This window comes from Humulus lupulus, chromosome 1, assembly GCF_963169125.1.
Source record: "Humulus lupulus chromosome 1, drHumLupu1.1, whole genome shotgun sequence".
Lineage (NCBI taxonomy): Eukaryota > Viridiplantae > Streptophyta > Magnoliopsida > Rosales > Cannabaceae > Humulus > Humulus lupulus.
In genome coordinates this window covers 27,230,334-27,254,797 of record NC_084793.1, presented here as the reverse complement: position 1 = coordinate 27,254,797, position 24,464 = coordinate 27,230,334, and the positions used below count along the sequence as shown (strand labels likewise).

The 24,464-nt window shown below is 34.6% G+C and overlaps 3 protein-coding genes and 1 non-coding gene across 5 annotated transcripts; 3 read left to right on the top strand and 1 right to left on the bottom strand.

The window, feature by feature from the left end:
* The first annotated feature begins 949 nt into the window (after nucleotides 1-949).
* Nucleotides 950-1,021, top strand: TRNAH-GUG (transfer RNA histidin (anticodon GUG)). The gene has a single exon. It is a non-coding gene; the product is annotated as a tRNA-His (tRNA).
* Nucleotides 1,022-1,163: 142 nt separating this feature from the next.
* On the top strand, nucleotides 1,164-6,439 carry LOC133789959 (DNA replication licensing factor MCM7). The gene is made up of 15 exons (XM_062227606.1): nucleotides 1,164-1,309; nucleotides 1,392-1,459; nucleotides 1,563-1,622; nucleotides 1,707-1,930; nucleotides 2,008-2,185; nucleotides 2,538-2,660; nucleotides 2,807-2,896; nucleotides 3,100-3,242; nucleotides 3,517-3,694; nucleotides 3,985-4,176; nucleotides 4,498-4,670; nucleotides 4,846-5,049; nucleotides 5,231-5,396; nucleotides 5,674-5,895; nucleotides 6,239-6,439. The coding sequence occupies exons 1-15, from the start codon at nucleotides 1,279-1,281 to the stop codon at nucleotides 6,341-6,343; spliced, it is 2,157 nt and encodes a 718-aa protein (XP_062083590.1). The 5' UTR covers nucleotides 1,164-1,278; the 3' UTR covers nucleotides 6,344-6,439.
* Nucleotides 6,440-6,946: 507 nt separating this feature from the next.
* On the top strand, nucleotides 6,947-17,632 carry LOC133789944 (uncharacterized). 2 transcript variants are annotated; one of them, XM_062227604.1, is made up of 24 exons: nucleotides 6,947-7,241; nucleotides 7,747-8,117; nucleotides 8,660-8,814; nucleotides 9,583-9,822; nucleotides 10,206-10,315; nucleotides 10,426-10,503; nucleotides 10,582-10,688; nucleotides 11,009-11,103; nucleotides 11,192-11,322; nucleotides 11,439-11,542; nucleotides 11,615-11,692; nucleotides 11,794-11,872; nucleotides 12,017-12,185; nucleotides 12,491-12,561; nucleotides 12,962-13,042; nucleotides 13,122-13,192; nucleotides 13,272-13,368; nucleotides 13,454-13,513; nucleotides 13,793-13,847; nucleotides 13,937-14,331; nucleotides 14,426-16,039; nucleotides 16,138-16,692; nucleotides 16,782-16,840; nucleotides 17,065-17,632. In XM_062227604.1, exons 2-24 carry the CDS (start codon nucleotides 7,762-7,764, stop codon nucleotides 17,282-17,284), a joined length of 4,980 nt encoding a protein of 1,659 aa, XP_062083588.1. In that variant the 5' UTR covers nucleotides 6,947-7,241; nucleotides 7,747-7,761; the 3' UTR covers nucleotides 17,285-17,632. The 2 variants fall into 2 exon arrangements, with proteins under 2 accessions (XP_062083588.1, XP_062083583.1); XM_062227599.1 differs by having other exon boundaries at nucleotides 10,185-10,315.
* A 128-nt stretch (nucleotides 17,633-17,760) lies between these two features.
* On the bottom strand, nucleotides 17,761-23,927 carry LOC133804358 (histidine kinase CKI1). The gene is made up of 7 exons (XM_062242555.1): nucleotides 23,901-23,927; nucleotides 23,571-23,807; nucleotides 22,401-23,129; nucleotides 21,028-21,403; nucleotides 19,547-20,151; nucleotides 18,080-19,327; nucleotides 17,761-17,976 (listed from the first exon to the last, which is right to left on the bottom strand). Exons 1-7 carry the CDS (start codon nucleotides 23,925-23,927, stop codon nucleotides 17,761-17,763), a joined length of 3,438 nt encoding a protein of 1,145 aa, XP_062098539.1.
* Between the last annotated feature and the right edge of the window lie 537 nt (nucleotides 23,928-24,464).

The following is a 24,464-nucleotide window of genomic DNA, read 5'->3' as shown; positions in this document are numbered from 1 at the left end:
AACACAAAGGAAAAACCCAAAATCAAGTTGAAACTCATTAAACATTATCAAACCCAATTTCTAACGTCATCATATCATTTATTTCGAAAATTTGGGCAAAAATCATATTTGAACAAAATGGGATTTTGTCTAAAAAAACAAGCCCTAAAACTCAAATGACCTTGCTCATGATATCAATTGTTAGATTATAAACAATATTATATATATAAATCAGATTCAACAATAACATTAAATGATAACGCAACAACCAAGATCACATTTTATTTAGGGCATTAGTTTGGGAATGTAGATAACATACCTCCCATGTTGCTCATCCCATCTTGAGCCATTTCCTCACTCCACAATCTGCCAAAATCACACACAAGATCAAGTGTAAAAATGCAAGAGGAAGCTTATGGATAGCCAACCCTTACCACAATACCACCATGCCTCCAATTGCCACCCATACACCATATATATTATGCTCTCATACCTTAAGAGGTATTAGTGGGCTAATTGAGGCTCATTATAATATGAGGTGGTGAACTATAGTTTAATGGGCCAACACATAGTCATTAGGGTGCCACTATGTGTCTCTAATATAATTAGTAAATGTGAACCATCCTATTATGGTTATTAGTAATTAATAGACATTTTAACTAATGGTTGTGATTATGGAATAATATTTATGATTATATTAGTCCATGATAATAATTCTAACGATACTAACTAAAACTAACGTTAAAATAAATCAAACCATCTAAAGATAATATAAAAAAATAATTACTACCAAATGTCACACGGTAAAATTAAAAAACTAATCAAACATTGCAAAAATAAACCTAAAACTTCCTGTCCGAAAACTAAATCGAGCAAAAGACTACAAACAGCATTATCAACAATCTCTGCAATATTACCCTTAGACTTAGCACTGTTTAAATAATGTTTTGTTCCTTAACCGAACACCAAAGTGGCTGTAGTTTAGTGGTAAGAATTCCACGTTGTGGCCGTGGAGACCTGGGCTCGAATCCCAGCAGCCACATTTATTTTTTGTTTTTAAAAAAAAAATATGAATCTAATCAATCAAGACATCCTAGCCGTCCATCTGAATAATTGCAATAAAACTAATCATAGCGGATCAGAACCCTCCCTTTCCCGCCAAAACACCACTATCATATACTCATTTGCCGCCAAACTCAACCCAACCCTCTCATTCTCATCTCTCCCATTTTTCTTTCATTCTTCTCAGACTCTCTACTTTTCTCTTTTTCACTCCTCTTCGCGCTTCTCTGTGCAGCCATGAAGGACCTCGATTTCGATTCAGATAAAAGTAAGCAACTCTTTCACTTTCTCCATGTTCAGGTTTCTCTTTCAAACTACTATTCTGATTTCTTTTGTTTTTTTTTTCTCAGCACTCGCGAAAGAGTTCCTTTCAAATTTCGCAGATGTCAATGGCGAGGCCAAATACATGAACATCCTTGTGAGTTTCTCCGTTTTTTTCATACTTCGAATATCATAAATGAAACAAATTTCACTTTAGGTGTCAGACTGAGTTTTTCTTTATAATGTTTTTTATTTTACAGCAAGAAGTCGCCAATCGCAAAATCCGAGCTGTTGAGATTGATCTCGAGGACTTGTTTAATGTAAGTTTAGCATCTGCTCTGATTTCGGTTTGAAAACCCTAATTTTCAGTTATGAATTTATTTTGTTTTTTCTTTTTCCTTTAGTATAAGGACTTGGATGAAGAATTTCTCAGAAGGGTTACCGAAAATACTCGCCGGTACATTGGAATTTTCGCAGACGCAATTGATGAGCTTATGCCGGAGCCGACAGAGGGTTTTCCAGATGATGATCACGACATATTGATGACACAAAGGTCTGATGATGGACCGGAGAACGTTGACGGTTCAGATCCTCATCAGAAGATGCCTCCCGAAATCAAGCGCTATTAGTGAGTTCAGAGAAAGACTCTGTTTTGCGTTTAGGTTCCTAGTTCTTTGGCTAATTGGTTTTCTATTCTTTTTACAGTGAAGTTTACATAAAAGCATCTTCCAAAGTAAAGCCTTTTACCATTAGGGAGGTCAAGGCCTCGTACATTGGTCAGCTAGTGAAGATATCTGGCATTGTGATCCGTTGTTCAGATGTTAAGCCATTGATGCAGGTTGCTGTGTATACATGTGAAGAATGTGGTTTCGAAATTTACCAGGTAAACTTGCTTAATCATATAAGTAGCACTGAAAACCATCTTTGTTTAGTTGCATAATTCAGACTAGAATAACGACCCGTTGGCTCTATCTTTCCATTTGCATAATTTTGTGGTGTTTTATTGGCACTCGGCGAAAATTGAAAGTTCGTGTAACTTTTTTTGATCTAATTGGGGTCTGAACCCCTACCCCCATACACACACGCGAGTAACTTTTAAGATTTTTTTTAAAAGATTTTAATTTTGTTTTATTCTTGTCTTTCAACCACGTGAGTAACGTTACTTAAGTAAGCCATTATTGATTTTTTTTCTTCCTTTAATGCTTCTTTCATCTTTTCTTTTGTGGGTCTAACAGGAAGTCACTGCTCGAATTTTTATGCCCATATTTCAATGCCCATCCAAGCGTTGTGACATAAATCGAACAAAAGGGAATCTTATCCTTCAACTCAGAGCATCCAAGTTTTTGAAATTTCAAGAGGTCTGTAATTTGTGCTAACCAAATTACAAATTTTGTTAATCACAATTTGCTAATAACAAATCTACATATTCCGTTAAAAATTTGTTATTAATTTCTTGAGCTGTTTTTCCTTCTCTGAGTTAAGGTTTGAGATGATTAAATTTCAGGCCAAAATTCAAGAACTGGCTGAACACGTTCCAAAAGGTCATATTCCTAGAACGATGACTGTTCACCTTAGAGGAGAACTCACAAGAAAGGTTGGTTATTCTTTCTTCATCGTTTTTTTTTGGTGTCTTTGAAAGAGTGAACATTATGGCATTAATGATTGTGCTGATATTTTTTTATTTCTGTGTCCTTGGAAGAACTAAAATTTCTCAGCTGCTGATAGTATTGGTCCTGCTGCTACTTTATTTTGCTGATCACCGTAACTTTTTTCTAATTATTTTTCTTCTGTTATCAGGTGACTCCGGGTGATGTTGTTGAATTATCTGGGATATTTCTTCCTATTCCTTACACTGGTTTCAAAGCAATGCGAGCTGGTTTAGTTGCAGATACCTACTTGGAAGCCATGTCGATTACACATTTCAAGAAAAAATATGAAGAGTAAGCATTTTGAAGTATCTTCCCTTACATTCATTTATTCTAACTTTCTGTTTGCAACTAAAGTGCTTTATCCTTCAGAATACTATGAAGAACCTTAAAAAGTCTCCTATAAATATATATTTTTACATATATTGCTTTCCTCTCTTTCTATCTTACCATAGAAACTTATGGTTCTTCTGAGAAAGATTTTGGTAAAATCAATCAACTTCTGGAATGATTTTGTCTACTGTTAGGTGTAAAGATCTACTGTTTACTAAGGTATGTTCAATTACAGGTATGACCTTAAAGATGATGAAGAAGAGCAAATTGCACGTTTAGCTGAGGATGGTGATATATATAACAAGTTGGCACGATCCTTGGCACCTGAAATATTTGGACATGAAGATATTAAGAAGGCTTTGCTTCTTCTTCTTGTGGGTGCTCCTCACAGGAAGCTGAAAGATGGGATGAAGGTAGATACATTATTATCATGCAATTCAATTTTACTTGGTTCTATGCTGAGTTCTGCTTTTCATGTTCAGTAGCATGATTCTAGTAAATGAGAGGCACCCACTATTGCCTATTTTTTCAACTTTATTGGTTGTTGTTGATTCTGTTATGCAGTTACATAAAGTGATTTTTAATTCATGTGAATAAGAATAACTACTTCTTTCATGTGGGATCCCTTAAACACATATTTTGTTGAGGTTAAATTTTATTTATTTGTGTCGATCTATAAATAGTTCCTCTTTTTACATTGCAGATTAGAGGAGATTTACATATCTGTTTAATGGGGGATCCTGGAGTTGCAAAAAGTCAGCTTCTTAAGCATATTATTAATGTAGCTCCCAGGGGAGTGTATACAACTGGAAAAGGAAGCAGCGGAGTTGGTTTAACTGCTGCTGTCATGAAAGATTCAGTCACGAATGAGATGGTTCTTGAAGGAGGAGCATTGGTGAGACATACACTCTTTTGTGTGCATCATTACTTATGTTTGTTTTAGTTTCTGCTCATATTATACAAGTCCTTAAGCTTCCAAGGCATCTAGTGCTATTTCACTGATGCATGACGTTTCAGATTTAAATTGTTGTTGCATTAATCACAGTAGGACGTAAATTTTTCTCATTCTAAATTGGAGTCAAGAACTTGAGTTGATAAAGATGCTTAATTTTGTGACATTATCTGAAACAGCTGTTTAGTTTAGCTGCTTCTCAAGGAGGTTTGCTTTCCATTTTTTGGCTGGGAAATTAATCATTGTTGTAATAATTGAATACAGGTGCTAGCTGATATGGGTATATGTGCTATTGACGAGTTTGACAAGATGGATGAATCAGATCGTACAGCCATTCATGAAGTTATGGAGCAACAAACTGTTAGCATTGCCAAGGCTGGGATTACTACATCCCTGAATGCAAGAACTGCTGTTCTTGCTGCTGCCAATCCAGCATGGTATAAATCGTTCTGTTCTTGCTCGTCTTTTTTAGTTATCTCCGTCCTGCTGCTTTTTTACTTTTTAAGTCTTAACCTTGTGGTTTCTTTTTGGTCATAGATGACTCTTTGTTATGCTAGGATTTCGATATAGCACTGTAAACTAACACATGCTCTTGACTGCCTGTTCTTTAAGGGGAAGATATGACCTGCGGAGGAGTCCCGCCGAAAATATCAATCTTCCCCCAGCCCTTTTATCAAGATTTGATCTCCTGTGGTTGATTCTTGATAGAGCTGATATGGATAGTGATCTTGAGCTGGCTAGGCATGTTGTTTATGTCCACCAGAACAGGGAATCTCCATCGCTTGGTTTCACTCCACTTGACTCATCTGTGCTTCGGTAAATGATACATAAGCAATATTATTTAGAACTGTTATATTTTTAATTGCATATTTACTACTCACATGAGACCATGCCTTTTGTCATGTATTTTCGTCTTGTTTTTTTTTTACTTTTCAATCTTCGTGGATGAGCATAATTGCTGGTTTTTTTTTGTAAATTACTTTATTTTGTGTTTCAGTGCATATATTTCTGCTGCAAGAAGATTGTCTCCTTCTGTTCCAAAGGAGCTTGAGGAGTACATTGCTAGTGCCTACACTGCTATTAGGCAAGAAGAAGCAAAATCAGACACCCCACATTCTTACACAACTGTGAGAACACTGCTCAGCATTCTCCGGATATCAGCTGTAAGTCTTATTTTACGTTTTCTTTTCTAAGTGTACTCCCCTATCAATTGACATGTTAATGTTCGTTAAATATAAGTTTGCTAATAGGTATTTGAGGAGGGATTATAAAATTGAAATGGTGGAGCAAAGTACAATGAACTTTTAGATTTTTTATTTGTTTCATTGTTGCTAAATTGGGTCTCATGTTTAGGAAAATATATCCACATGGTGCATTGACCATTAAAAAAAATAGCATTACTATAGAAAGAGTTTGCTGAAACCTATAAAACATTTACAGGCACTAGCGAGACTCCGATTCTCTGAAACAGTTGCTCAAAGTGATGTGGACGAGGCACTTAGGTTAATGCAGATGTCGAAATTCTCATTATACTCTGAAGATCGTCAAAAGTCTGGTCTTGATGCTATCTCTGATATCTATTCAATTCTTCGAGATGAAGCTGCCAGGAGTCACAAAATGGATGTTAGCTATGCTCATGCACTTAACTGGATTTCTAGAAAGGTTAGTCTCATTCCTGGTATTCATTAATTTCATCTCTATTGACCTGAATACTATACTTGGTTTTAGTTTGAAATCAATTGCATATTGAGTTCTTAACCTTTGTTTTCATTGATGCAGTCATTGGTATTTTTTGGTTGAGAGTAATAATCTTTTCTTCTAATTTTGGAATTAATAACTATTCTATCAAAATTGTATGAAACCATCTATTGAAATGGTATTTAAATTGTAACTAAACAAAATATAATAGAATACCAACCAAATTTGATTTAAATTCGATTCACTCTCTCTCTCTACTCCCTCTCCCCTAAAGTAATAATGTTGTTTTGGTTTGTTTCGAGAGCAGGGTTACAGTGAAGCCCAGCTGAAAGAATGCTTGGAGGAATATGCAGCCCTGAATGTGTGGCAGATACATCCTCACACTTTTGACATTCGATTTATTGATGCTTGATGTCTCTCTCTTTATTATAACAGTTGAAAATGTTCACATTTTTCTTTCTAGTTTGTAAGAGATGTATTTTAATTATTTAGTTTAGATTTTTTGGTCGATTTGTATCTGGAGTAATATGATTTGATTGCTTTTTATTTTAATTTAAACTAACCAATTACTTGTCTAAATCCCATTTCTTTTATAGTACCCTTTTCGTCAAAGAAGAGACAAAACTAAGCCTATACTATTTCTTTCACTTCTATAAAATAGTGGCGTAGATTGGACGCTAGTGGATCTGAATATCTATTTATTTTAGCGCCAAAAATATTTTTTTACCTTTATTTTATAAATGAACCCATTTCAATTGAATAATAAAATAAAATTTCCACTGTTTTCACCAATTTAGAGGTAAATACAGTTACCATTTACTATCTTATCGCACGTGTCCAGTTTCTATTTGTCTTCGTTATGAAACCGTAAACAAAAGCACCGTGCAGAGTGGGGTATTTTAGTCATTTCAGAAACCCTGACCTGATCATGAAATTTATTCCATTTCGAGATAAATAAATATATATTTATTTCTTCGTTTGTCTTCTTTAATTATTTCTTTTTCAATTAATAATTTTCTTTTTGTCCGAGAAAATATTTTACGGACTCACTATTTTGCAGCTTTTCCTGTTCTTTTGTTAACTGAAAAAACCAAACTACAAGAACTCATGAGTTCGAGCAAAAACCCCTCAAAATGTGAATTTTTAATTTAATTGTTTTTATTTTTTATTTATATTTAAATGAGGTTGGTCGTTCAGACCAGCTCTCCCTCAACCTAGGAATGGAAACCCCAAAACCCCCATATTGCTCCATTCCTCGTTTGCTCGAATGAGTATGAACCCTTCTCTCATCGAAGGCGACTCTATTTAAGGTAAATGTTTTAGATTTTATCTATAATATTTTGTTAGATCTATCTCCTTTTCACCTTTGCCCTTTGCATTGTGGATTGGTGGCGCAAGCAATTTTTTCAGTTTCAAATCCCAAATGTCTTAATCTTACAAACAAAACAAAAAAATTATCAACTTTCTATTAAAGATTCTTTTTTTATTTGTTGGGGTCTATGATTTTGAAGTGCAATTAAGTTGAACGATCGGCTATTGGGTTGTTGTATACTAATATTGTCATGGGTAGAACTCATTTTTATTATCTGGATTGTACTTAGCTGAATTTATTCCACACCTACCATAACTGTAAACTGCATTTCATTACAAGAAGCCTGAGATTGCCATGTTGGTAATAATTTGATGTGTTAAAAACAGACAAAAGGGTCACGTTTAAGGCAACTTTTAGCAACCCGCAATTTCAATTTGAACATCTTTGTTTAGTATTTTTGTAGACATAACTAAGGGTCTAAAGCACATGTTCTGATGTTCTAGGTTACTGGAAAAAACATGGATCCTTGGAAGTGCACACCTTCTGTTGGCGTGCCTTCTTTTGAGAAGGCACCTCGTAAATTTTCTAATCAGGTGTCTGAGAAGACTCAATTAGAGATCGTAGAGAGAGCTAGTTGTCATGCAGCTGAGACTGAAGTAGATGTCGACCTTGGAGAAGTTTACTTTTTGATTTTGCACTTTCTATCTTTTGGGCCATGCAAGAGGACTTTTACACAATTCTTGGGTGAGCTTATGGAGCATCAGCTTTTGCCTAGAAGATATCACGCTTGGTTTTCAAGGGGTGGTACATGTAGTGGAGATACCAATGATGATGGTGTGTCCTTCCCTTTGACGTATGATAAACTCATGGAGAGGTATGCATATTGTCTAATTGCTCTAATTGAAGCTCATTGTATCATAAGTTCTATAATAGCCATGGTGATTTCTTAGTTATGCTTCTCTAATTTCTAGTCTTAATTTGAATTCATTATTGTGTATTGTGATTTTACATTTCGGTGTTGTTTACTCCGTTTATATTAGAGTATGCTGGATTCAAAGTTTTCTTTCATTTTTCTCGTTCCTTAAAATGATTAATTAAAAAAGCTTCCTTTAGGAAGATAAACTTGGAAATGTCTTGTTACTCTCTCAACAGTTCTGTATCCAAAAGCTCAATTATTAAAAGGACTTGCTCTCAAGATTAAGAAGTCACAAAAATACGTCAAAAATGCTTCCTTTTATTTTAAGATCTTGATATTTGTAAGATTATCTGTAATATCATCAGTTTTTCTTAATAATATTTCCCACAAAATGAATAATACACACAAACACATTATATTTGGTCCCAAAATCGGTGATGGCATACTGTGCATTTTTTGTCTCCATATGTGAAATGATGAGTCATTTATTCGATTTCTAGGTATCCTCATGTTGAGAAGGACCACCTGCTGAAGCTTTTGAAACAATTGATGGCGGTTGAATGCTCTCCGTTGCATGGCAAAGTTGGAAGAAATGCCCCTAATGCAGCTGATGTCCCTACGTTACTGGGAACGGGGTCTTTTTCGCTTGTAGATTGTATGTGATGTCATGTAGATATTCACTCTTAATCTCATTGGTTCTTTCGTTGCTGTTGTTCTGGTTGATTTCTATTTAGCGTATTTATTTATTACTTATGGCTGTTTGTTCTTGCAAGGTTAAGATTCTAGAAATAGGTCTAATATCTTTATTGATTACTTGTAGTTGCATTTAATTTGTCAAGATATGTCTGTCAAAACTTTATTTGAAATGTATCCACACTCAAATTTCAATAATTAGAGGGTTCAGAAGTAGGCTAAACATTCTATTGATTATGGTAGTAATTTGTTTGATAATTAGGACGAATGGCTTCATTAAGCTAAGCACAATTGCTTTCTTGTTTTTTTTTTGTCTTTCAATTTTATGCTCCCACTAATGTCTATAAACTCATTGAATGTTTTGAGTTTTATTAAATAGTATCTTTGTCTTAGACTGAGCTCCTCTCAAATATATCAAGAGCCCTCACTTATGTCGGAGGAAAACCGTGGAGTTTTATTATATAGTATCAGGTGTCCTTGATTAACATCACTTTAAGCATATAAATGTTCTCTGTCTGGATGTATTGAAGATATTTTCAGTCCAAAACCCTCAAAGAAAATAAAAAATACTTCCAACAGTTAACCAAACATAGTATTTCATACCAAACACTTATTCCAAAGTTCAACTGAACATTAAAATTCCTTTATATGCTATCCTAACCCATACTTTCAACCAAACACCATCTTAGTATTGACTTTTCTGTAAACTTTCTTATTCCTGTTTATGCAGGTGATAAGAATATGGAAAATAAGCATGGTAAGCCTCTGCCAGCTTATTTACATTGGCCTCACATGCAAGCTGGGCAAGTTCGTGGGCTTGGTTTGAGGGAAATTGGAGGAGGTTTTACGAAGCATCATCGTGCCCCATCTATTCGTTCTGCATGTTATGCCATTGCGAAACCATCGACTATGCTGCAAAAGATGCAAAACATAAAGAAGCTAAGAGGGCATCGTAATGCTGTTTATTGTGGTACTGGTCTTATCAACCAAACTTTTCATCAAAATTTTATATTCTGAGAAGAACCCATTTGTATTAGATCTTGCTTAACTATTATTCCTAAATCACTTGTTAGGATGAGGAGTACATTATTTTGAACATTTCTGATGACGTTGACCTGGTTCCAAGCATTTTCATTCCCTTTAATACCGGCACTAGTTAATGTATTCTTAGGGTTTTTGGAAATCAATTTGACAATAGATTTCTCATACTTCTACTGTTTTTTTTAGCATGTTTGGTATTTACTTGAGCACTTGTTTCATTACGTAATGTAAATCTTGGAGTTTGTATTAGTTATTTGAAGAAAGATAATATATAATTTAGCTGTACCAAAGGAATTTGCTTGTGTCGTGCAGCCATATTTGACCGGTCAGGAAGATATGTTATAACTGGTTCAGATGATCGTCTTGTCAAGATTTGGTCAATGGAAACTGCACTTTGCTTGGCCAGCTGTCGTGGACATGAAGTAATTTTTGTCCACATCACATGGAGAACTTTTTTTTATTTGAAATATAGCCTTCATCATTTTCTTGAAATATAACCATTTGTAATCCTTTTCTTTTTCTTTTCCAAAAGGGTGATATCACTGATTTGGCTGTGAGTTCAAACAATGTTTTGGTGGCATCTGGCTCAAATGATTTTGTCATTCGAGTGGTATGTATCTTGCCTTCTAATAACTTACCATCTCTGTTTCATATTTGATCATCACTAAGAATGTCTCTCTTCCTACAGTGGCGCTTGCCGGATGGAATGCCAGTATCAATTTTACAGGGGCACACTGGAGCTGTTACTGCAATTGCATTTAGTCCCAGGCCGAGTGCTGTGTATCAGCTTTTATCGTAAGCCACATCATGAGTTTTTTTTTTTTAAAAAATTATATAATTATTTTTAAAGAGTTTCTATTTCTGTCGTTGCTCCTGTTTAGTTCTTTGACTGCTATATATATGATTTCTTAGTGAATGTTCTGAATCAGTATTGTTCTTCCTAGTGTTTCATGTTGCAGTAAAATATTGCTCTGCCTTTTGACTCTCAACAATATTCTTTTTAATGCATATCGTGTTTGTGATTATCATATTATAACCTTCGCAGAAATGGAGTGACACTACCATACTTGAAGATGCATTATTAATACCTGCTCTTCTTTTCATGACTTTTGTAGTTCATCAGATGATGGAACTTGTCGTATCTGGGATGCTAGGTATTCACTGTGTAAACCACGAATATACCAACCAAAACCTGCAGACACTTTAGCTGGTCAGTTCATCAATTCTATAGTGTTTTGTAATGATAACTGTTACATTGGGTGTTGTTCGCTTTCATCAAACTAGGATGTTTACTGCAGGAAAGAGCATTGTTTCATTAAATACTGGACCGTCTTCGGTTAGTGGTTCACAAAATCATCAAATACTTTGCTGTTCTTACAATGCAGACGGGACTGTTTTTGTCACTGGTAGCTCTGACACCTTTGCAAGGGTATGTTTGATAATATGCTTCATAATTACCTCTTGTTGGTACCGTTGGGTTTCGCTTGTATTAATCTGTATTATATGTTTAGTTGGACACATTCATATAGAGTTGACTACCTGTAGGTCTGGAGTGCTTTGAAATCTAATACAGATGACCCAGAACAGCCAATGCATGAAATGGATGTATTGGCTGGCCATGAGAATGATGTCAATTACGTACAATTCAGGTTAGTCTATTTGTTGTGAAAAACATATTCATTTACATAATTTCATGACAAATCTATTACTTCCGTGTGCAGTGGCTGTATTGTGGCTTCAAAAGCTTCAACTTCGGACTCTTTAAAGGAGGAGACTATTCCAAAATTTAAGAATTCCTGGTGTGTCAATGTCTTCCTCACTGATGTTCCTACCATCAAGCACATTACCTTTTAAAGTTTCTCAACACAGCTATATTTCATTCTTTCCTGAATGTTCACAGGTTTTGTCATGATAATATAGTTACTTGTTCTCGTGATGGTAGTGCAATTATTTGGGTTCCAAGATCTCGCAGATCCCATGTGAGTTCTTGACAATAATACAAATATAATTTAATGACATATATACATAATATGTTTTGTAGGTAAATAGAAATATATTGTAGTACCCAAACTACCAGTTAGCCTATCGAATTTATTTTGTTATATTTGGCATATAATTTTTAGGGGAAAGTTGGACGTTGGACACGTGCATATCATCTTAAGGTTCCACCTCCACCGCTGCCACCTCAACCTTCTAGAGGGGGTCCGCGTCAGCGATTTCTTCCAACCCCTCGTGGTGTTAACATGATTGTGTGGAGCCTGGATAATCGCTTTGTGCTTGCAGCTATCATGGGTAAAGTATATAATAATTTACATGTTGAACAAAGCATATTACATGTAGCCAAGTTGCCTCATAGGCTATGATCCCCATCATCCGTTTAAGTAGTTCTTTTTGGTTTTCTTATCTTCTTGAATTGGCGTAAGTTTCCCTATTGTACCTTTATTGAGTACACATTCTCTTATGGGATGTACACCATCTCCAATATTCTGTTTTCAGTGGATGTATACTGGTTTCATTCATCCTTAGTTGTCGATGTTGTTATTGACTACCATTATCTTTTATTTTTTAAATTAATATAGTGGTGCTTAATTTTGCAGATTGTAGAATCTGTGTTTGGAATGCAGTTGATGGTAGCTTAGTGCATTCATTGACTGGGCACAGTGCATCTGTAAGTGGTTTGTATTATAAGCTTTTGTCATCATTTGATTATTATTTGTTGATAATGTCAATGCTGGGTGTTACACTGTTTAATGAATTTCATTTGATGATTGTTTCATTGATAATGTATATATGCTGGTTTGTTATACTGTTCAACAAGTTTAGGAAGATGCTTCATCTGCAGAATTATTGTTGTTGTTGTTGATCCTATTAAGAAAAAAATTGAAAGAGAATACTCTTCAATATCCGAATAAGTCTATTTATATGATTTAGTCTGATTAATTCTTTCAGTATACAAGCATACTGTAATTTGTTTGTTCTTACACTTTTTCTGTTTTTTTTCTTTTCGGTTTATATGTTATAATCTATTGCTTAACTGGTTCAGTACTATGCTGTTGAACTCTCTACAGTCTTATGTTTTGGATGTTCATCCTTTCAATCCTCGGATAGCGATGAGTGCTGGGTATGATGGGCAAACAATAGTGTGGGATGTGAGTTCTTATTTTTTCTGCTCTTCATATAAATAATTATATTCTGCTTATTCTCTAAGGAGCTAATTTATTTTTTCAGATATGGGAGGGCACACCTATTCGGATCTATAAGATGGGGGAGTTTAAGTTGGTTGATGGAAAGTTTTCTGCGTAAGTATTACTTATCTTTGTCTTTTCTTCTTTATTTCCTTCTTCTTATATGTTACTAATTTCAAATATATTTTCGTAGGGATGGGACTTCGATTGTACTTTCAGATGATGTTGGCCAGATATATTTGATAAACACAGGTCAGGGCGAGTCTCAAAAGGATGCTAAATATGATCAGGTACTATAATTGTTTTATATCTGCCTTGGTTTCTTAACTCTGTTGTTTCAACTCTCTAACAATTATATAAATGATCCTTAATCAGTTCTTTCTCGGGGATTATCGTCCAGTTATACGGGATGCATCTGGCAATGTTCTTGATCAGGTTGAGAGTGGCTATTCATTTTCACTCATTATTGCATATTTCTGTGGTAACTTTATCTTCAAATATGCATTTAGTATCAAGTTATTAAGAAAATCACTGTAAATACCATTTGCCCATTACCCTCTTGTGAAGAGCCATGGTATTAATTAAATTTTACATTTAGGACTTTTAAATTTTCAATTGTTCTTTCAATTTTGAAAGGTTCATATGTTAAATCATCTTCATGCAGCCTAAATTTTGTTCTATATTTTGATCCCGAGTACTTTACATATGGCGCAGGAAACACAACTTTTTGTACATCAAAGGAACATTCAAGATCCTCTTTGTGATTCAAGTAACTTCTTGGCTGCTAGCTATTCAAATTCGGAATTTGTCACTGAGTTACTACATATTGTCTTATCATTAATTGATATGAAATGACAGGCATGATTCCATATCCAGAACCTTATCAGACTACATATCAGCAGCGCCGACTTGGTGCATTGGGGATTGAGTGGCGACCATCTTCCATAAAATTTGCTGTTGGCCCAGATTTCAGTTTGGGCCTAGATTATCAAATGCCTCCTTTGGCAGATTTGGAGAGAATGATTGAGCCACTACCAGAATTTGTTGATGCCATGTTTTGGGAGCCTGAAAATGAAGTGATGAGCGAAGATAGTGATTCTGAGTACAATGTTACTGACGAAAATTTCAGTGAAGGTGGTAAGGAAAGTATTGTTGTCAGCTCATCTGATGATTCAGAATGTAGTGCAGAAGATGATGAGGTTGGGAATGGTTATAAAGATGGTCTACGAAGATCAAAAAGAAAAAAACACAAGGTCAAAAGCTTTCTTCAATTTACTGGTTTCATTTTTTTATTTTTTCAATTTTAGGTGTTCTGAATTACTTTGACTGAATTATTTTGTTATCCAGCTTCATTTAATGACTTCGTCTGGGAGGCGTATCAAGAAAAGAAATTTGGATGAACCTGTGAGCACAGTATCTAGGAGTTTTAAAACCAAGAAACCAAAAACTAGTCGTAAAGTTGCAAAGAAGAAGTCTTCTAAATCTAAAACATTGAGGCCCCAGCGAGTTGCAGCGCGCAATGCTCAAAATATGTTTTCTCAAATTACTGAAACATCTTCCGATGAAGAAGAAGAAGAATTTGAATCAGATAATGATTCGTCAGACAGCAATTTGATGCTAGAAGATGTTAACATGCAAAGCAATGAATCTGATTCGAACTTTCAGAATATGCATGCTAGAGAGGAAGAACCATCCTCACTTGAATTAGAGGAAAAGACCAAGCCTCCCAAATTTTCTGAATCTCAATCAAATCTTCAAGACAAGCCAAGATTGCTCTTGAAGTTTTCACTTAAAAAGCAAGTGCCGGCAGAAGACACAAAATCCAAATTTGACAATCAAGCTGACTCCGTACCTCCACACAAATCCTTTGTAAATCATGCCTCAACTTTGGCAGATGTAGCTGATGTGGAGCTGTCTCAGGACCACAGCAGAAATGAATCCACAGATATGGGGCAACCTGAGAGAACTGAGTTTTGTTTGGAGGATTCTGCAGAGAATGAAATCAAATGGGGAGAGGTCAAGATGCGCACATCTAGACATTCAAAATCCGAAGATGTTGATGCATCCACTGGATTGGATGACAGTGCTGATGATATAGAAGAAATAAATGCTTTGAATGAGTATGTTAAACCTGAGTCATCTTTTATGAGAGAGCATGAACTAGAGTGTAGCAATGATGCGGCCTCTTTTAATGGGAATCTCAACAAGGGAAATGAAGGCCCATCATCGTCTGATAAATGCAGAGACCCTTTGGAAACAAAGGAAGCTACCCACTCAAAGCACTCTCGTGAATTTAAAGAAAATGCTCCCCTCAACTCAACAAAGATAAAAATCAAGACGAAGAAAAGGATATTAACTGATCCTAGAAGCCCATCAACTTTAAAGTTTGTTACAGTTAAGGATGAACTGACTAGTCCAAGAGATGACTCGATGTCTGAAATTCCTCCTAACATGGAGCAGGATACTGAAGTTGGACCAGCTGGAGGTACTCGCAGATCAAGTTCTTCGCTGTTACATTATAAGTCTAGGTCTGATTTAGAACGTTTTGATGGTGATTTGGAAGAAACTACTTCAAGCACCAAGTACCGCCGTGATTCAATGTTTGATTTCCCAGAAGCAGTTACTGATGTATCGCGTAGAACAAGATCCTTTACCATGAAAGCTACTTCTCGGGAAACAAACACGATGAGCATTAGCTTTAAGGCGAGAGGAAATCATCATACAGCAGGGACATCAAAAGGTGCAGAAGAGTACTACACAAAAATGAATGATCAGCTCCATAAAAAATCAAGGTCCTCTAGAAATTCTCAGGGCACATCTAATAATTATGACAGAAATTCAACAGCCAAAAGGATTTCAAATCAACCTGTTGGCAAGCTATCATGGCTAACGCTGTCAGAGTATGAAGAGGGTTATCGTTATATTCCTCAGCTTGGTGATGAAGTTGTATATTTGAGACAGGTGATTCCACGCTGTATAAATTTTGGTTTATATTCTATTTTCTTTTTGATTTAAGCTTTCATTAATAGCTTCTAATGGTTTGATTTTATATTATATAGGGTCACCAAGAATATGCTGAGTCAGTTAGGCGTGAAGGTCCTCCTAGATTGCTTAAGAGTCACCTGAGAACGGTTGAAATTTGCAAGGTTGATGCCCTTGGCTATGCATGGGATTCAGGTTCTGGGGAAAGCTGCTGCAAAATCACACTGAAATTTATAGATCCTTCGTCAAATGTGTTTGGCAAATCATTCCAGTTGACACTTCCTGAGCTGAGAGATTTGCCTGATTTTGTTGTTGAGAAAACATTGTATGATGCTGCAATTAAAAGAAACTGGAGCACTAGAGATAGATGCCAGGTTTGGTGGAAACATGCGAATGGGGAAGGTGGAATGTGGTGGGATGGACGAATTGTTTCATCTCAGGCTATATCACAAGAGTTTTCTGATAGCCCTTGGTTAAGATTTGAAGTTCGTTACAGGGAGGATTCTGGGGAAGAAAACACTCGACATTGTCCTTGGGAACTACATGATCAGAACATATCGTGGGAGCGTCCCCATATTGATTCTGAAAGCCGAGACAAGCTGCTGCATATTATTTCAAAACTAGAGCAGACGGTATAATTCTCATTAATACATATTTGTGTGGATGCTGCAGTTTTGTCTCATGGATGATTCAACTCATTGTTTTACTGCTTGTCTTGCAGGACGGTGGCATCATCCAGCAGCTGAATCATGTTGTTCAGAAGTCAAATTTCTGCAACAGGTACAAACTTCAGATATTTGCTACAACTGCCTGTCTAGTTAATTCCTAGCACAATCACCTTGTTTAAAGTCTAGTAATGCAAGACACACATACAAACCCCATTTATTACTCGAGTCTGTTGAATTTTTTCTGCCATGGTACCTTTATCATATGATTAATTACAAATATTACCTGTAGTAACTTCAGAATGCTGTTATGTATTTGGATTTATGGACATTTTGTAGGGTCGCGGCTCCATTTTACCCTGAACTGATCAAGTCAAGGTTAAGGAACAATTACTATAGGAGCTTGGAAGCAGCTAAGAATGACATGAGTGTGATGCTTGAGAATGCCAGCGTTTTCTTTACCCAAAAAGAATCACTGACCAAGATTATGCACTTGTCAGAACGATTAACAAGGAAACTGTCAAGATTGTGTAGAGACAATGCAGTAAGTTCTGTATAGGATGCATTTTCCTTTAGGTTTTAAGCAACTACTAATTCACAAACAGAGATAAATCCAAAGTATCCTGGTTGTGAAGGGAAGGGAAGGGAAATGTCTGAGGCAGTGAAAATGATTTGACTTCTTGTACCTGATACCTAATCACGTATAGAAGCATTCTTTCAAAGCATAACAACCATTGAGTCAATATAGAGAATGTTATAGAGTAGATTGGATTACAGATAAACTTTTTTTTTCCCTTTAATATATAGAAAATGAAACTACAAATACAAGGCAGTTAGCAGGTACCTTTAAACAAGATTACAAAGCCCATATCAGTACGATAATATTGCTTCATAACTAAGATTATTATCTATGTTTGTGAGTGTATTTTTTTCATTCTATCTCAGTCTGTTTTTAGTAGTAACATAGAAATCAGCTGCTATGAATTGATTATTCTCATTAACAAACTTTCAAGATGGCATGTAGGAAAGAAAAGATCACTTTGATGCATTGATGTATCTGATGGCTTGAAACAGATCGTCATTTTTCAACGGTTTGCTTAGACAAGCGTCCATCCCAGCTTGTATTGTCTTGTTAGTTTCTTCAGAACCCGGTGTATGAGCAGTCAGTCCTATTATTGGTATATGAACACCATATAGTTTCTCCTCTTTTCTTATCTCCTTAGTTGCTTCATATCCATTCATTACTGACATCTGCATTAAAACCAGTACTTGTACATTAGTATAATCCAAATTTTGATAACAGTCTATTGATGAAAATTGCATCTGTATTTGACTAAATACTCGTATAGCTTACCTCACAATCCATCAATATACAATAGTAAGGAAGAGTCGTAGATTCTGCTTGTTTCATCTGATTGGCTAGTTCTTTGGAAACAAGTTGAAAAGCTTCTTTGCCATTTGAACATAGATCAGTAGTTGCACCTTGCTTTATGACTATTCTACTAGCCATTTCTCGAGCAAATAAGCTGTCATCTACAACCAAAATCTTCTTCCCACTTAATGGTAGTTTCTCACTAGGACTACTAGTCTTGGTCGATTCACTAGGTTCTTGTACCTCACCTAGAAATTGATTCTTAGATGTAAGATAAGATGAGTAGCTGTAATCATGGTCAGGGGTCGAAAGGGTCTTTTTCAAACGCATATTGAACTCATTGCTTGTACTACCAACTTCTTCAATTTCATGCTTGACCCTACTAGAAGGAACTGTAGTTGAAGCTTTACCAAGTATTGATGATGACGAACCCTTAAACTCTGGAAGAAGTCTCACCACTTGGTACAAACGAGTCCCATGGAATGGCTTGTACATAACAATGTCGTTTGTATCAAAGAGAGAGTTGTCGATGGTACGAGCCAGTGGATTCAGTAGCCAAACAATTTGACAAGGGGTGTTTTCAAGGCTGTTTTTGAACTCATTCGCCACCTCTAACAGCTGTGAAATTGGTCCAGCAGTTGTATCCATCACCATTACTACTAACCCATCTGATGTTCCCTGAAGTTGATGATCAGTAGTAGTACTACTTTTGAATAGAGAAAGCGCATAGTTTCCACTATTTGAAGATGGCACATCTGCATTTGTTTCAATGGCATTGTAAGGACCCTGACATGCTGAAGAGTTATTGCTTGAGTTGTCACCACTGTTGTTCCCTTGCTTCATGTACTTCACTTTGTTGAGAGCACTAGGAAGTTGTTCCCACTGATCCACTACCAAAACTTTTATCCCAAGTCTCTTCATGAACTTCAGTGAAACTCTTCTCCTTTCATCGTTTTGAATCATTAGGACAACATAAGACCTATCTACCTTGGGGCTTGGACTGCAGTTCGGGTCAAGTGTGCTTATTTGGCTAGCACCTTGTTCTTTCTCACCAATGTCACTTGGTACCAACTCACTAGTATCCAATTCATTTTGGTCTTTAATAGTAGTACTATTACTATTGTCAAAGGCATCCTCACACACAGAGAGAAGAATATTGAACCTGAAGCAAGCTCCCTTTTCTCCATTTTCCTTGTCCACAACACCAATTTCTCCATGCATCAATTCTACCTGAAAGTCGTCAAAATACAAATTATTTTAGTGGTGTTTGACAAAACGTACATTTACTCAATATCTTTTTGCAAAATGATATAGTCAAGTGTCAAGTGTGTACGGCAGAGTGTCAAGTGATTGTTTTGCAAAGAATCATCAAAAAGAATGTTCTCATTATTTTAAATCACACATATAAATGATAGTTATGTTTTAAAAAGGATTGTTATAACTGCTTACCAAAGACTTGACAATACCAAGTCCTAAGCCAGTGCCTCCTTTAATTACAGAAGTTTCTTTGTCTTGGACATAGTTTTTGAAAAGCTCCTTTCGTTTTTCCTTTGGGATTCCTTTCCCTGTGTCATCCACCTCAAACACAAAGTCCATAACATGTGGATCATTCTTGATCATATCCATGGCTTGATCATCATCATCATCATTGTCATGGTCATTCTCATGAGGTTTTTTCTTGTTAGACAAGCATGAAAATAGTTTTTTTATACCTCCTTGATTTGGGGTGTCAATGATTGAACTATCTGTGAAGCATGGTTTTCTAGCCCAAGCTCTAAGAACCACTTGACCATGATTTGGAGTACATTTGATAGCATTGCTTAACAAGTTGCATAGTATTTGTTTAAGCTTGATTCTATCACCTTTGACATGTGAAAACTTGATCACAGAGGCATCACAAGGATCCAAAATCATATCAACTTCTCTATTAGCTCCAACAGGGTGGTACAAATCAGCTACCTCTTCCAAAAGAGGAGCCATTTCAAACTCTTCCTCTTCTAGTTTCATCATCCCAGCCTCAATTTTGCTTGTGTCAAGAATGGAGTTCAATATACCTAAAGTCACATAAATATGTGTTAGTATTGTGACACATTAGATACTTAGAAGAAAGGGAAGAAAAAAGAGGTGCAATTAAAACAATCCTAATCAAATTAAGTAACACGACCTGATTAATGAGAAGAAAAAATGTCTCTTAATTTTTGCAAGAAACAATAATAGAGATAAAAGGACGACATGTTAGCTTAAGATTAATGCTAGGAATAGTGCAAAATTGCATTTAAATTCAATTTGTGTTTTTAATTTCACCCGTAAAATTAAAATTAACGACTTATCAATTTGTATAAATTTAGTATGACTTATGATATCCATTAGTGTCCTTAACATTTGTCTTCAACATAATGCAAAATACTAATCTTCCTTAACAAATTGAGTGACTATCTCAATAATGATAAAGTATATTTAAGTCTTTCTAGTAATTAAGCGAGATTAGATTCCATATTGTGACAGATTAAGTTCTACTAATAAATCTTAGTTATTGATAATTTTTCATAATGAGACGGTAGTTTTTTTATAGTCTCGAAATAAATATCAAATTTTAATTTTATATACGAATTCGTTTAAAAATATATTTTTTTTTATATAAATGAGAATTGCCATTGGATATCAGCGATTCCCAATACAACTTGATGTAGCATATCCCAATTAGTGTAATTTAAAACCATGTCTTGGACATGAGATTGGATATTAAATTGCACAAAGCATCAAGTGGCATTAGGTATCACAGTGCCCATAGCAATGCTCTTATAAGATAGTCTTCTAAACTCAGTAGTTGACAGAATGTCCATAATATCCACATCCTGTCTAGAAGACCATTTTATTATAAAATACTATTTTTTAAAAAAAAAAAAAGGGATATGAATGGGGTATATTACCTAAAAGGTCCTTGGTACAAGCATCCATTTGTCTTAAATTAGTTTCAAGGTCAGAGCCAGGAGCAACCTCCATATAAGACAACTGTATGAGACCAGTGATGCCAGCCAAAGGAGCTCTTATGTCATGGCTGGCTCTTGCAAAGGCTAGGCTTCTGTTTTGAGTCCTCTCCTCAGCCAGTTTGGTTGCCTCCCTTTGCTCTATCAGTGCTTCTCTCAGATAGTTCTCTATTATGGAGTCTCTGAAATTTATGAAAACGAAGCTGAATATTGGAAGAATGGTTGTCACCATTATTGACACCAGAAGGATCAGCTGCACTATACTTTGCTTGTGCACAAAGTTCACCATTTCACTTTGTGCCACTGCTAATGCATACACCTGAAAACCCATAATATACAAAAAAAAAAAAAAAAAAAAAAAAAAAAAAAAAAAAACTTAATTATGATATTACTGTGATTAACCATGTTTTTTCTTCAGATTAGGTTAAAAAACTATAATAATTGCTATGTAGACGTCTTAGAATGACTCAAACCTCAAACTTATTTGTCAAGTAAACCACCTACCATTCATTTGAGTTACTTCTTGAATTATTCAGTCATATTATTGTTAAATTCACATGTGACATGACTGACATAGTATTTTATTTGAATTACAATTAATAATCACAGTGAATAAGCTATCATTACATTAACAAGATTAATAATAATAATAATCTTTATGCAACGTGTTTAAATAATCTATGCAGCACATTCTAAGTACACGACTGTGTTTTATACAACAACATAGTATGGTTTCACCTTAAAATAAAGATGATACTTGATTATTAACGCAAAAAAATTTGCAAACCAGAAGTCAATAAAAAGAATAAAAAAACTTTCCAGGCATAGTATTAAATATTTTCGATAGGATATGAGTGTGTTTAAAAAGTCATTTTGAAAACAATGATAAACAATGTTTTTGTAAATTATCCTTTTGAGACCTTGTGTTTACAATAATGCTAATTTAGTAACATGTATTTTGAAATCGTACATATTTAGTAACCTAAACTCAAATTTAATTAATAAAATTTTAGTAATTTAATCAAATTGCTATCAATTATATGAGTCAAAATTCAAATTTAATTACTTAATTACATAATTTTATCGTATTGACAAAACTTTATTAATCAAATCTAAATTTATGGTACTAAATATGTATGATTTTAAAATATAGAATACTAAATATTATTGAAAAAAAAAAATCAAAATAATACTTTGCAAAAAGATACGTGTCAAATGAATAAATTCCAATATATATATATTGTAAAATAAAAAATTAAACTGTTTTACAAAACATATAAATAGGTGGAAGTTGATGTAAGAAAAGCAGTACATACCGATTCCACACCAATCACATCAAGTTGAGAACAATAGAAATCGTAATTGGTTCCTTCAATATTCACAACTGTAGTACTTATCACTGATGATGATGATGATGTCCCACTCCCACCATAAGGATAGCATGTAACACTTCCAATATCACCACCATCACCATCACCATCACCAATCAATTCGAATGAGACTGAAACATGATTATGATCCTCTACGGCAAGGACCATCCTAGTCCCTTTGAGCCCATGATTCACAATCATTTTCCCATCTTTTGTAGCCAAGTACAACAAGCTCCCACCCACAACACTACTCAAATCACCATAGAACTCATCACTTAGGTCTTTGACCAAAAACCCTAGAACAATGAGACCTTTGCCATGGTTAACAGTGGCTGAGTTTTGGAGCAAGAGATCTTGGTCATTGTCCCATTTGGTTCCAAGAAAGGCATAGGAGCCATTCATGCTACTCAAGGCCAAGTCTCTGAACCAGCTTGCATTGATGGTGGTGAATGGGTTGAATGTGGTGACATCTCCAACTGCCTTTCCAGTGTCATGGTCAACTCTTTGTTTGTACCAATTGGTGTTCTTCATGTTAAAATAGTGAGGAGAGTAGATTACAAATATTTGATTGAGTTGGTCCATGGAGTAGGATAGAAGTTGACCATCTTTTCCAATGTATGAGATTTGACCAAGGTGTGGGGTCATTAGGAGTGACTGAAACAAAAGTGCTGACACCTGGAAAAATAAAAGAATAATAATTTTGGAATAATGGGTTTATTAAATACAAGTTTAGTTACCTGATAATGTAAAATTATAGGATCTATATGTATATTAAGGTATGATGTTTAATTCTTCATAATATATCTACTTGTATTATTGTATTAGTTAGTGTATGATGTTGTTTCATATTCGTGATTTTAGGATGTTAAGATTTATAAATTTGAGGTGTCGAGTAGAAAATTTTATTCAAACCCTTCAAATTTTATTTTATTTTTATATCAATTTTTATTATAAAAAATATATGAAGAAAAAGGCTATATATCTTTGATGATTTTATATGTATTATGTATATGTATTTTTTAAATAAATAAATAAAAAAAATCAATGTCTTCAATTCTATGTAATATATATATATATATACATATGTTATATATCTAAATGAATACACTGACTGACCTTGTTTTCAATATCAAAGAATGAGAGGTTAGATCCATTAAAAGATGAATCTAAAAATCTTGCTAAATTGGGTGTAGAAGAAGTTGTTTGGCTGAAAAGCTTTGTAGTCCTCTCAATTTGAGATTTGAGCTGGGAATGCAGATGGTTGGAGCTCAAATTAACATCCTCTTTAACATGTTTAATCATCCCATACCAATTTGGTAGCAATAAACTCAGAAGCACCACCACTGCAATCGTCTACATGTAATAATAAAAAAACAAAATCATCTTTAATTAACACATAATTAGTAAAAATAAAATGTGATTTTGTAAAATCATTTTTTTACGTACAAAATTACCTTCTTGATAGGATATCATGTGCTGTGTTGTGTTGAGAATACTAACTTGTAAAGAATTATTAAAAAAAATATCATTTTATTTTTATAATTTTAAATAATAGTCATTTTTACCAAATACCCTTTTAAATAATATAATTTTTATAATAATAATATGAAAGGGAGTAAAAAACAAAATTTAATATTATATATATGTTGAAAATTAACACGTTTGGAAATAATTACCAGAAAAAATACAATAAGGAGCCGGACCAGTACTACAGGCGATATCAGCTTCATGGTATCTTCAAGTAATTGAGATCTATAGATTTTTTTTTTTTTTTGGTAATTATCAGGAAAAATATTAGTGAATATCGCATACTATATGTTAAATCATCAATAGAATTTTTTTTATTAATTTTAAACATGACAAAAAAAGCAGACAAATATTATTACTTGAGATTATTGATTTTTTTTTTAAAAGATTTGAGATTATTGATTGAAGAATATATACATACTTGAATTAGTGAATCAATATCTTCTTTTAATATCTTTATATGGAGATTTTCATCTCTACATA